The sequence below is a fragment of the Schistocerca gregaria genome, chromosome 4 (assembly GCF_023897955.1).
Source record: "Schistocerca gregaria isolate iqSchGreg1 chromosome 4, iqSchGreg1.2, whole genome shotgun sequence".
Lineage (NCBI taxonomy): Eukaryota > Metazoa > Arthropoda > Insecta > Orthoptera > Acrididae > Schistocerca > Schistocerca gregaria.
Window position 1 is genome coordinate 209036556 of NC_064923.1, and position 13625 is coordinate 209050180.

The following is a 13625-nucleotide window of genomic DNA, read 5'->3' on the forward strand; positions in this document are numbered from 1 at the left end:
ACTGGTACCTTTCTGAGATCACTTGTGCCTGATTTCCTTATCCTGAAGTTTCTCCACTCTTATCCTCCTACACATGGACCTGAACTCCTGCACTTGCGGCCTCACAATACCAATTTCACTGCAGATTAAATAGTGATCAGTGTCATCAAAGAAAGGCCTGAATAGACGTGTGTCCCTCACAGCCTTTCTGAATTCCCTATCTGTTATTATATAGTCAATGACAGATCTGGTTCCCTTGCCTTCCCAAGTATACGGTGAATGTTTTTATGTTTAAAAAAGGAGTTTGTGATTACTAAGCCCGTACTGGCACAGAAATCCAAGAGCTATTTCCCGTTCCTGTTGGCCTCCGTATCCTCTCCAAATTTACCTATAACCTTTTCATACACTTCTCTTCGATTCCCAATCCTGGCATTAAAATCACCCAAGAGCAGAACGCTGTCCTTGTCCTTTACTCTAACAACTACATCACTGAGTGTGTCATAAAAACTATCCATCTTATCTTAATCGGCCCCTTGTGTCCTACATTTGAAATTTTTTTCATTTGCTGCACGTTTGCAGAATATCAGCCTTAGAACATTTTCAAGCACCCTATTAAACGGAAGCACCGTACATCGAGTGTGTTAGCAACCAGGTGCAGAAATGGGTGTTCTACCAGAGTGAAAATTTCGCTGGCATCACTTTCAAAACAGCTGTCCATTTAGCCGTACAACCTCAGCAAGTCTGTTCTGTAGGCCTTGCTCACCGCAGTACAATATATTATCCGGGATGTTGACAATGTTTTCCTCAATCTGAGTCCTGTGCTGGGCACGGTTTGTTGGTTTTATCTGGTAAACAAAGCTCTTCAGATGTCACGTATAGTCACAGACTGAGAAGACTTGAGATCGTGGCGCCAAGTGTTGCGGGCAATCTTTAAAATTATGCGATCCCCAAACAAACGTGTCACTGGAGCTATAGGCAGTGAATAAGGTGGCTTTAGTCGGTTGAAGTTGAGTGAACAGAATGTCAAAACCTGTAACAGAATGAAGCCTTGGAGCCAAAAATGTCTCACTGACGTTGGCGTCACCCTGAGGAGTCACACTAACAGCGGAGCCTGCTTTACCATGAAAAGAAGTCAGGGTCGACCATTCTGCAACAAGACACTGCACGCCACGTAGCAACTTTAGCACTTTTTTTTGTGCCCAGTACCGCATGTTCTGGTTATTCACGTAACCACTTAGATGAATATGGGCATCATTCGACGTCCAAAAATTTTCAGCGATTTTAGCAAACAGGTTTTCAGAATAGTCAATTACATTTCGGACATGCAGCCGCCCCAAAAAAATTTCCTCCACTGATATTTCGGCCGCGTATTGTCCGGCCATCCTCAGAGTGAGTCAGAAGTCTTGTTAATGGACTACTCATTACGCCGCGAGAAGTTTAAAATGCCGGTTTTCAGAAAATTGTATCCGCAATACAGAATAATGAGGTTTTAGTTCTTGACTAATCGGAAGCTTGTAAGGATGAAAGTGAAGGCTGTGGAATATTCTTTACCACCTCCTACGTCCGAGACCCAATGGGTAGGAAACTTTTCATTGTGAACTACGAAGACTCTTTACCAAGGGTGCTTGCACAGCATCGACGCTATACCGACTAGGCTTCCTTTTTTTTTCCTTATACCGACACAGTCTCTTAAAAGTTAGGAACCTACGTTTTGATTACGTATGATGAAGGAAATTGACCTGATAGTGGCTCCGAAACACACTATGTGCTTGTGTGATAGTGTCACAATGGCTGTTAATACGCCCTCACGGCGACCACACACATTTCGCACCGCTCCACTGTAATTAAACGTCAGTTACTACCCGATAGTTTGGCGTTTTCCCCCAACTGTCGATCATGAACAGGATTGGAAACATCAAGATTAAATGATAACGTTTCTCTGCGCCACCTGTACACGGGGTGATCAAAGCTGAAGGGTTGCAAACCTGACTCAACCACCACAGAATGTAGATGATAACGAGATGGTGCTTATATAGTAATGTGAGGAGTATCTGGACTGCACGATCGACAGTCAAGGGAGCTTTTGTGTTCATTTTATTTTATTTTATTTATTTTTTCTTTTTTTTTTGCATGCGAAAATGTGACATACAAAATATGCCTCCATGCTAGAGTTCAATGTAAATGATAAAATCACAGGGTATATATCAGAATGCAATGTGTCTTACTGAGAGCGAATTGACGTTTACAATGGCACAAAGAGAGTTTCGAAGAATTTTAAGGTACAATCACCAGGGAATTAGGAAGTAAAACCCAGAGTTCAACAGAACGTTTATAAGGTGTGCCAACTTACGGAAGCAAGAGCTGGACGTTAAATGAACCAGGCAAGATAATGTTAAAAGCTGCCGAGGTGATTGAAATTTTTAACAAAAACAGAGGACACTCACGATAATTTTCAGTATGCAAGAACGGATAACGATAAAGAAAATTGGAAAATAAGCCCCCCCCCCTGCACCCCACCTCCCACTCTCCCCCAACCCGGAGCCGGTCACCTTACCTTACAGCTCGCACATCTTCCTACGATGCTTTGTAAACGATAGCTTTTTCTTAACACGATTTGTGAACAAATTTTCGTTGCGCACTGCTACATGTAGCCATGTTGTTTCTGGACAGTGTAAGGCGAGAAACTGAATAGCACTGAACACTGACCGTGCCACCAGGGGTGCACACACTGGCGTATGCGAATGCGGAAACAAAACATTATAAAGCTGAAAACAGCTGTCATTAACTAGCGCCGGTTTAAATTTTTAAAGGCTAAAGTCGTAAAGAAAATTTATGGACATAATGTATATTACAACAGTTGAGAACCAGGTATTTCGTAAATGACCCAACCAGCCACCAATTCTTTTGGAATGTTTTATTTTATTGCCGTAACCGGTTTCCCGCTACCATGCCGATTTTCGGAGGGATAACATTTTCATTATATAAATGTTTTGATCAACAGCATGTTGTCTGCTCCACACTGCACAAGAATATTCGAGTAGTTAGTACCACTTTATCAGTTGTTTCATTAATAAAAATACGCTAATGTGGCTGCATTATATATGGTGCAAAATACTTGTGTTCACTTACGTATATTCCAGTACATGGTGGTTCGTTTTGTTGTGGTCCACGTGATCTTGTAGCTCGATGTATATGTTCTTAAATTGCACCACAGCACACATATTGTAACTTGGCACACTTCGCAATATTCTTAAAATGCATGTTGGGCATCGCACAGGTGTTATACACTTGACTTTCTTTACAAAGCAAAGACTATCATTAAGCTAAGGTACAAAGGTATTCTTCATTAAATATCGAACAAGGATATAAACAAGACAAAGATGATGTGTGGGATATTTTATATGTTAATAACACAAAAATGTTTGCACCCTAAGCGTAAACTTATTATTAAGACACAGCAGGATAAACTGTCTTTACTAGCAGTTTTTATACGGCCAGTGATAATTATTAACGAGATCCTTCAAATCCATGCGATTACATATTATAAAGTAGACATATATGTAAGCTTAAGGTGAAAATATTTTTCTGTTATTAACAGGTTACATTTTGCACATCCCACACATCATCATTTATTCGTTTACATCCTTGGTCGATGTTTGCTGAATAATATCTTTGTATCCTTTCTTAATGATAATCTTTGCATTGTAAAGGAAAACATGAAATGTGTAACACACTTGCGATGCTCAACATTCACTTTAAGAATATTGTGAAGTGTGCAACAGTAATTGATTTACAATCTGTGTATTGTGGTGGAATTCAAGAACATACACATCGAGCTAAAAACCACGTGGACTACAACAAAACGAACCACCATCTACTGGAACATATGCAAGTGAACACTCACAAACACACACAGACACACACACACACACACACACACACACACACACACACACACACGCACTTTAGCGTAGTTTTATTGATGAAACAACTCAAAGTGGCACTAAATACTCAAACATTCTAGCGCAGCGTGGAGCAGACGACATACTGTTGACCAAAACATCTATGTAACGAAAAATATTAGTCATCTGAAGATGGGCATTGTCATGTAATAAAATAAAAGTGATGATATTATTCAATGGAAAAGTTGGAATTTGAGATTTCGCTTACTGTTTTATCAATCCCAAGTAGCGCAAGAACCATGGATTGACCATTGTCACAAAATATAGCATTATGAAATGTGAATAGTCTATAGTCTTTACTTGCAGTTTCGCGCGGCTTGAAGCACAGGTAGCGTCCTATTGATTAAGAAATTGCATTATCGTCTTTCTAATTACTTCACGATCGTAGATACGATCATACCCGGTGGTGATGTTATTGTTATGACAAAACCATTTCCTAAGGGACCATAAAGATATTAAGGGCGCAAAAACAACTGTAACATCACACATAAGGGAAATTCAAGATTAAAGCTGATGCAAGAAGACTATAAGAGTTTTCTTTTGTCAATGTAACAAGCACATTGGACTGCTGTCCTTGGTGTCTGTAATCTTAGCAAAATGCATAATTAAAATGAAAAGAATACTGAGGATATGATAGGAATGAGCACTGCTAAATGATTCAATATTTCGAGAAGAAATATTTAATTACAACTGACATATATATCGTACAGTATGCTTAGTACTATAATGACGGTAGATTTTTATGTCCGTTTTATGCCCATGTCCATTGAGCGCTCTTTTATATAGCATTTGTCCTTTTGAGTCGCCCGTGCGTCGTCACGATAAGTTATAACAGTTCTTTTTACACTTCAATCAAACTTAGACGGAACAGTTTTTATACATTTGGTAAAAATTAGATCTGACTGCCACAAATCTGCGTCCGTCTTACTTAAGAGAAAGAGTACAAGTGTTTAGCGCTCAAGGCTCCATTTGTCTTCCAGCGAACGAAATAGCGAAGGATCGCATATCGATCCGTATTCTTCTGTACATGTTGCCGCCCAGAGACGACGAATTACATTATTTAGGAAATTCGCCAGTCGCTATGCGACGCTTTATTATACATTAATCATTCTTCATAAACAAGTATTCGCCTTCTGGTCGAAAGTGTTAACTATTTGCTGTTTTAATGAAGCAAAAAGTAGCGAATATCACAGCATTCTAGTTCGATATCACTTATGGCAGCAAAATGAAACATTCAAAAAATATTTGCGGCTGCTTGCATCATTCACCAAAAATCATTAACGGACGCGGAGTTGAGAACTTCCAACATGGATAATATAACCAGGTTGGAGGATTATGTTTAAGTGTGGTTCATCCAAGTGTATACCTGCTTTTGTCGAAGCAGTATTGTTGCAAAATGTTGGGTTTTGGTCAGTGTAGGGTAGCAGCGGCGGATACGTACGTGACGACGTGAATGGTGTCTATGGTGAGGCTGAAGGCGGCGTCGCGGCGCGAGATGAGCACTTCGTGCCACTGAAGGTCATCGAGGCGCAGCCCCTTGGGTGACGAGATCTCGCGCTCGCCGTCGCCCACGTTGATGCGCACCTGTCGGCAGAGAGGGCGGCAGCCGCTGTCAACCGCGTCCTCAGTGCGGCAGCGCAGCTGCTGCGAGCAGGTGTGGCAGGCCGGTGAAATGTCTCGGGTAGCTAGAGAGAGTGTCGTGTAGTACCAAAAAGCAAAAAAGTGGGGAAATCTGCAGCACAAGCTCTTGACCGCGTCATTAGCCTCGCTGTTCGTAGGGCAGGGAGGGATATGGCCAGATGAGTGGACCTGGAGCGACTGGAACTAGGAAAGTTCCCTGTCCCAATCTCGAGCGGAACTGGGTACCCAGTGCTCTACTCACTAACCACGGCTATCCTACAGTATTACTTAATACTTATAAGGGCAGTCAAATGAAAAAGAGACAGATTTAAAAGAAGAAACTAAACTGTTTATTATTTCAAAACTAGGTCGCCATAATCTTTAATACACTTATCCCACTGTGGGAAAAGACGGTCAGTGCCTTCGCCGTCTGAAGAAAATCGGCAGGCACGAATCTCTTTCTTCAGGCGCTGTATAAGCGCTCCGTCTTCAGGCCACAATTGGCTCATCGGGACCAGCCGACCGCCGTGTCATCCTCACATGTGGATGCGGATGGGAGGTCGTTATGATGGTTTTCTTTGACCGGAGCCGTTACTATCCGGTCGAGTAGTTCCTCAATTGGTATCACGGGGCTGAGTGCACCACGAAAAATGGCAACAGTGCATGGCGGTCCGGATGGTCACCCATCCAAGTTCCGGCCACGCCCGACAGCGCTTTACCTCGGTGATTTGACAGGAACCGGTATATCCACTGCGCAAGGCCGTTGCGCATAGGCGCTGTATGGAGGATGTATAATTGCTTCTCAGCGAACCTTTTGCAGCGTATTTAAGAACCTTCAACATCGCAGCGCGTCAGCAATCGTTGGTTAATATATTAAAAAACTAGAAACCAGCCTCGATTGCGAAAAAAGCACCTAATGTTAACCTAGGTTTCGGCGTAGATAACTACACCTTCTTCAGAACAATAAAACCCACAAGTGCCTGAGAAGAGCTTCGTCAATGATTAAAAGAACACGATAGCTATACATTTATAAACGAAAAAAAGGCAAACACAAACAGTACATATGTCTAAACCACTACTTAACTTAATGGTGTAACCTCCACTTCACACCGACCATGGCGGGTCATGGCCCATCGAACATAAGCCGGTGTGAGGTGGAGGTTACACCATTAAGTTAAGTAGTGGTTTAGACATATGTACTGTTTGTGTTTGCCTTTTTTTCGTTTATAAATGTATAGCTATCGTGTTCTTTTAATCATTCACAAAGCTCTTCTTAGGCACTTGTGGGTTTTATTGTTCTGAAGAAGGTGTAGTTATCTACGCCGAAACCTAGGTTAACACTAGGTGCTTTTTCCCCAATCGAGGTGGGTTTCTAGTTTTTTTAATGAACTTTTGCAGCATAGTCGAAACAACCTGGCAACATGTGGGTGGACCCGCAGAAGTTCCACTGGAAAGGCCTTACACATCCTCCACTAAGTCTTAATCTCTCCCCAAGCGATTTCGAAATCTTTTAATTTCTGAAGGAAGACATTCGTGGCTATCCATTCGCTCTGAACGAGGAGGTGCACTCATAAGTCCAACTGTGCTTCTGTAGGAAACCGCAAACTTTTTTCCATGAAGGTTTTGACCGTCTTGTCTCACAACTATGGCCACTACTTTTGAAATAAGAAAGAGGGTACTTACTTTTTTGCCATCATCCTCTTTTCATTTGGTTGCCACTTGTAACAGCAGGTACCTGCACTCCATCCCCCCCTCCCCTCTCTCTCGAACACACACACACACACACACACACACACACACACACACACACGCACACGTACACACACACACAGCAGCAGCGCAATCATGCTAGGAGTAAGGTTTTGAAGCCAGATTAATTAATTACACAGAAAGAAATCCAAAGTGTCCCATCAAGAACACCTGCATCGATGTCTAGCAAAATGATACTCAACTATTTACATACCTGTGGGGCATGTTTTTTAAAAATTTAATACTTACGTGTCTTCAATATTTTAATTGATGAAAAAATTTATTCGCACAGAGTAAGAATAAAGTGGCTACAATTGGTTGTTGGGTGCCTAACTTTAGTGGAACTTTTCAGGTGGATGTCGCAACACAGCAGGTTCGGGGGACGGCCACGTACAGCGTATCGAAATTTTTAAGACTCTGAGAAAAGTTGAATCATTGCCGTGTGGAACATGCATGCATGTACAGTACCGTATATTCTGGTTATTCATGTACGTGCAGTTCCGTTGTGCGATGTCTCCTGAACGACTAGTGTTGAGGAGGACTCAGCCAAGAAATGTAGGCACGTGAACTTTTGCGGATGGTTTACACCACGAGAAGTTCGAGTGACTAGAATGAGAAGTAGATGGACTGAAACAGCTAAAATCAGAGCAGAAGTTAAGGTAGAAAGACCGTCGAAACCAGATTACTGGAAGCTGCGCTAACGTCTCTCGTTTCCACGCATCGTTAACCCATGGCACCATACCAGAGACAATAGAGACTTCACTATGTAGAGAGCCAGTAAATTGGGATTCTCAGTGGCACGTAGTGATGCTCAGCGACGAATCTAGCTTCATTTTCCGGTGGTCAGACTGGATTCAATCAGTCCGTAGTCTACTTATTGAAATCTCGCTCGCAACGGCAATTCTGAAGCCCATACCTCTCCAGCTCCTATACTCGTGATGCGAGGAACTATTTCATATGACAATAGGACTGAGTTGTTAATTTTCGAAGGGATGTACAATGCTCGCCAATATGTAGCAAGATGTTTAACACCCATTGTTATGCCGTCAAATGGTAGATTTCAGCAGGTTGAAGTAAGACACCAATTGCAGTTCAGTCACAAACGCCTCCAGAAACGTACGACTTCTTGATTGGCCTACCCTGTTTTCCTACATGTCACCAGTGTACTACGTCCACGATGCCGTATCAAACTATATCCTTGCTTGCACATCAGTCTTCAGCCATCAGTCTTCAGGGACTGACACCACATTTGTCTCAGACATGACAAGAAATTCCTCAAAAAGAAATTGGGAAGTTAAACTATCCAGTCACATTAATGCAGCCACCCGTCAATAGCGTCAATAACCACCTTTTGGAGCGCGGACGTGCAGGCAGAGAGAGAGAGAGAGAGAGAGTAGGATCTCCAAGGTCCCTCAGGGATGTGCAGCCATGCCGACACCAGTCCCGGGTTTCTCGGTTGAGGATTCATTGCGCGAACAGCGCGATCGAGGTAGTCCAACAGATTCTGGATTGGGCTTAAATCCGGAGAGTCTGGTGGCGAGGGAAGTAAGGCAGACTATCCTAGTGCTCTTCGAACCTCGCACGCACAATGCGAGGTATCTGACATGTTGCATTGCCCTGCTGGTAGATGCCAACGTGACGAAGGAAACACAAAACTGCATGTTGGGATGGACATGGTGCGAAAGGACACATCTATACTTCTGTTGATCCATTGTGCCTTCCAGAAAGAGATCATCCAGGGAATGCCAGTGGATATCTCTCCGCTGGAACATATAATGTGATTCGTCTGGAAAGGCCACCTGCCGCCACTCGACGTCCGATTACGGTACTAACGTGCACAATCCTACGTCGATGAGCTGCAATCTACATCGTATACATGATTACTGTGCTATTCAAAATAAAGTGCTTGGCAGAGGGTTCAATGAACCACCTTCAAGCTGTCTCTGTACCGTTCCACTCTCGAACGACGCGCGGGAAAAACGAGCACTTAAATTTTTCTGTGCGAGCCCTGATTTCTCTTATTTTATCGTGATGATCATTTCTCCCTATGTTAGTGGGTGACAACTGAATGTTTCCGAAACCGGAGGAGAACACTGGTGATTGAAATTTCATGGGAAGATCCCGTCGCAATGAAAAACGCCTGTGTTTTAATGATTGCCACTCCAATTCACCTATCATGTCTGTGGCACTATCACCCCTATTTCACGATAGTACAAACCAAGTCACCCTTCTTTGAACTTTTTCGATATCATCCGTCAGTCCCACCTGATGCGGATCCCACACCGCATAGCAATACTCCAGAATAGGGCTGACAAGCGGGGTGTAAGCAGTCTCTTTATTAGACCTGTAGCATCTTCTAATTGTTCTGCCAATCAATCGCAGTCTTTGGTTTACTGTACCCACATTCCAATTTAGGTTATTTGTAATTGTAATCCCTAAGTATTTAGTTGAATTTACGGCCTTCAGATTTGTATGATTTATCGCGTAATCGAAATTTAGCGGATTTCTATTAGTACTCATGTGAGTAACCTCACACTTTTCTTTATTCAGGGTCAACTCCCAATTTTCGCACCATACAGATATCCCATATAAATTATTTTACAATTCGTTTTGGTCATCTGATGACTTTCAAGACGGTAAATGACAGTACCATCTACAAAGAATGTAAGACGGCTACTCAGATAGTCTCTTATGTCGTTAATATAGATCAGGAACAATAGAGGGCCTATAACACTTCCTTGGAGAACGCCGGATATTACTTCTGTTTCACTCGATGACTTTCCCTCTGTTACTACGAAATGTGAGCTTCTTGACAGGAAATCACGAATCCAGCCGCACAACTGAAGCGATATTCCCTACGCACGCAGTTTGGTTAGAAGACGCTTGTGAGGAACGGTGTCGAAAGCTTTCTGGATATCTAAAAATATGAAATCAATTTGACATCCCCTGTCGATAGCACTCATTACTACATGAGTATAAAGGGCTAGTTGCTCTTCACAAGAACGATGTTTTCTCAATCCGTAATGACTATATATCAATACATCGTTTTGTCCAAAGTAATTCATAATGTTGGAACACAGTGTATGTTCCAAAGCCCTACCGCAAATCGACGTTAGTTATATGGACCCGTAATTCAGCGAATTACTCCTATTTACCTTTTTGCATATTGTTGCAACTTGAGCAATTTTCCAGTCTTCAGGTACGGTTTTTTCTGTGAGCAAGTGGTTGTATTAATTGCGAAATATGGAGCTATTGTATGAGCATACTCTGAAAGAAACCTGACTGGTATACAGTCTGGACCGGAAGCCTTGCCTTTATTGTGATTTAATCTGCTTTGCTACATCGAGAATACTTACTTCAAGTTTCTCATCTTGGCAGCTGTTCTTGATTCGAATTCAGAAATATTTATTTCGTCTTCTTTCGTGAAGGAGTTTCGGAAAACCGTGTTTAATAACTCTGCTTTAGTGGCACTGTCATAAAGGTACTGATTGGATTTTCTGCCACATTCCGAGACAGAGTTTCCTTGTGGAAATAATTAAAAGCATCCCGCATTGAAGTACGCCCAATATTTCTAATTTCTGCAAAACTTTGCCAATCTTGGGAATTTTGCGCTCTCTTAAATTTGGCATGCTTTTTTTCGTTTCTTCTGCAACAGCAATCGGATACTTTTGTGTTCCTTGGGGGATCAGTACCATCACTTATTAATTATTTGGTATATGTCCCTCAATTGCTGTCGATACTATCTCTTTGAAATCATTCCCATCTTTTCTACCCTTACGTGATCAGACCGGAATGAGTGGACACTGTCTCTTAAAAAGGCGTTAAGAGCTTTTTTAAATAGATGTACTTTGCGTTTCTTTTTGATGGTTGTAGGTGTTACGTTATTCAGCGTAGCAGCAAATGCCTTGTGGTCGCTAATCCCTGTATTCGTCATGATACTCTCTACTTGTCCAGGATTATTTGTTGCTAAGAGGTCCTGTATGCTTTAGCAACTATTTCCTCTTCGGGTAGACTCGTGAACAAATTGTTCAAAACAATTTTCTCAGAAAGCATTCAGTGCAATTTCAGATAACGTTTCATGCCTGCCGCCGGCTTTAAACGTATACGTTTTCCAGCATATCGACGGTAGATTGAAGTCACTACCGACTATATCGTGTGAGAGGGTTACCTCTTTGAAATGAGACCCACGTTTTCTTTGAAATGTTCAGCAAGTACATATGTCGAGTAGGGGGGTCGCTAAAACGATCCAATTAGTAGTTTGGTCTGGTATAACCTCTACCCATACTATTTCGCACGTGCTATTTACTTCAATTTCACTACAAGGTCAACTACTTCTGACAGCAATAAATGCTCCACACCTACTGTATTTAAGCTATCCTCTCTGAACCCTGTTAGGTCGTTTGGAAAAATTTCGTACCTATAACTGTTGGAGCTTCAGTGCCTTCTATTACGGCTTGGAGCTCTGGTTCCTTGCCAATGCAGCTACGACAATTTACAACTACAATACTGATAATTTCTACAATTACATTAATGTGTATTACCTGCCCCCTTTTAGACGGACTTCCTTTCTGTGGTTTCCTGAGACACTCTAACCTAAAAAAAAAAAAAAAAAAATTCCCACACAGCCTGCGCTCAGGCCTGGGTTCATAAACCAGGAATGGTGAATAGCATCTCCGCAGAGTTTTACAAGTATTGGGATCGTGTTTCATGTTGTAACACTTTTCGCTTCCATGAAGTGTACTTTCCATGATTCTCATTCACAGTTATAAACTCCACGTATTGGATATAACACCGTCGTTTACTGTAGAATGCCGAAAGAGTGGATGAAATCTAGGTTGTTTTTTCACTATATCTTACAGATTTTCTGGACCATCCAGTTCCAGAGCCTATAGATTATTCCACGAATTTTACGGGGTTCAGACGAAAGACGTTTGTTTTGCCGCACGCTTGGAGTTGTCTAAATACTAAATACTCGTACTTAGACTAGATGTCGTCATCCGGCGGCGATCCAGAAACTTGATGAAACATCTGGTGATTTGCTGGCCATTGCATCTAGTGCCCTGTCGTAGGACAGCTCTTGCCCATGTTACGGATGATCCACTTAAATCGGATTTGGTAATAGACACGCATTTTCAGCTGTCCCCATAGAGGTACGTCAACAACACCTGTCGGCAGCTGAGGGTTTCAATAAATTATCATTTATTCTAGAGAAGCTACACGGTCATCAATGGAATCTGTTCTTTCGAGAACAGTTACTGTCATGAACAGTTAAAATGGCTACCCGGCCATTGACCTTCGTCTGTGCGAATGCGCACAGGTTGCCCTAGTGTGCGCGAGTAATAAGTGGATGGGCAAATATCTATTACGACCATTCCGTGTGTAGATTGTGGACAGCTGGGAAAGTGGGTCTGACGTGAAGCGTGCAAGGCATAAGTCCTTGCAGTTGCGCTATTCATCTGTGCCCTCGGTGGCTCAAATGAATAGAGCGTCTGCCATGTAAACAGCACATCCCAGGTTCGACTCCCGGCCAGGGCACACATTTTCAGCTGTCCCCAGCGAGGTATATCAACAACTCCAGTCGGCAGCTGAGGGTTTCAATTAGTTATCAGCTAATAGATGTTGTTGCATCTTACGTTGTTCTATACAGAACGCTTTAAACGGTAGTCCATTTTACTAATGCTTTTAACGAATTCATTTTGACACTGACTATTATTGCTATAATACGTCAGTTTTCCATTATAACCATTGATGTGGTGGAGGAACCTCTGGTTGTCTGAAAAATAAGAGGCCAACACAAATGATAGTGACACTTCAGTTCTGGAAACCTTCTCTCCATTGGCCAGCTGTTCTTGATAAACAGGACCTGGTGATATGCAAAATATTCAGTGGGCATGCCACATTGATCATAACCGGTGACTAACTGCGGCTGCGGTCGCTCAACAACCCCCCCCCCCCTCGCTACTCAACAACAGAGGGCTGTGGGCAATGGTGCACATGTCTGTCGTGCACGCATCTGTATATCGAGCGCAGATCTATACATTATATTACATCGTGTACGTTGTACAACAAATTTAATAATCTTTTAATATCAAATCGTTTCAGCAGTTTGGTCGTGAAAACGCAACAGACAGAGTTAATTTCGCATTTATACTATTAGTATGGATTACTGAATCTAATAAGTGACACGTTCATCAACGTGAAACTTAGTGTAATATCATAATGGTTTGCGGTGGTCCTGTTGGAAGCGGTACACCGTTGTATTCGGTCCACCTACTGTTGGGTGCTCCACCTATTGTTCGGTGACCTACACTTCAA

The 13625-nt window shown here is 42.3% G+C and overlaps 1 protein-coding gene across 1 annotated transcript in view; it reads right to left on the reverse strand.

Moving 5' to 3' along the window:
- The window catches only part of LOC126266933 (chondroitin sulfate proteoglycan 4), a 551011-nt gene that overhangs the window by 521644 nt on the left and 15742 nt on the right, over positions 1-13625 (reverse strand). Inside the window, exon 2 of the mRNA XM_049971625.1 lies at positions 5383-5525. Within this exon, the coding sequence (XP_049827582.1) occupies positions 5383-5525 (143 nt within the window). The remainder of the gene's footprint in view (positions 1-5382; positions 5526-13625) is intronic.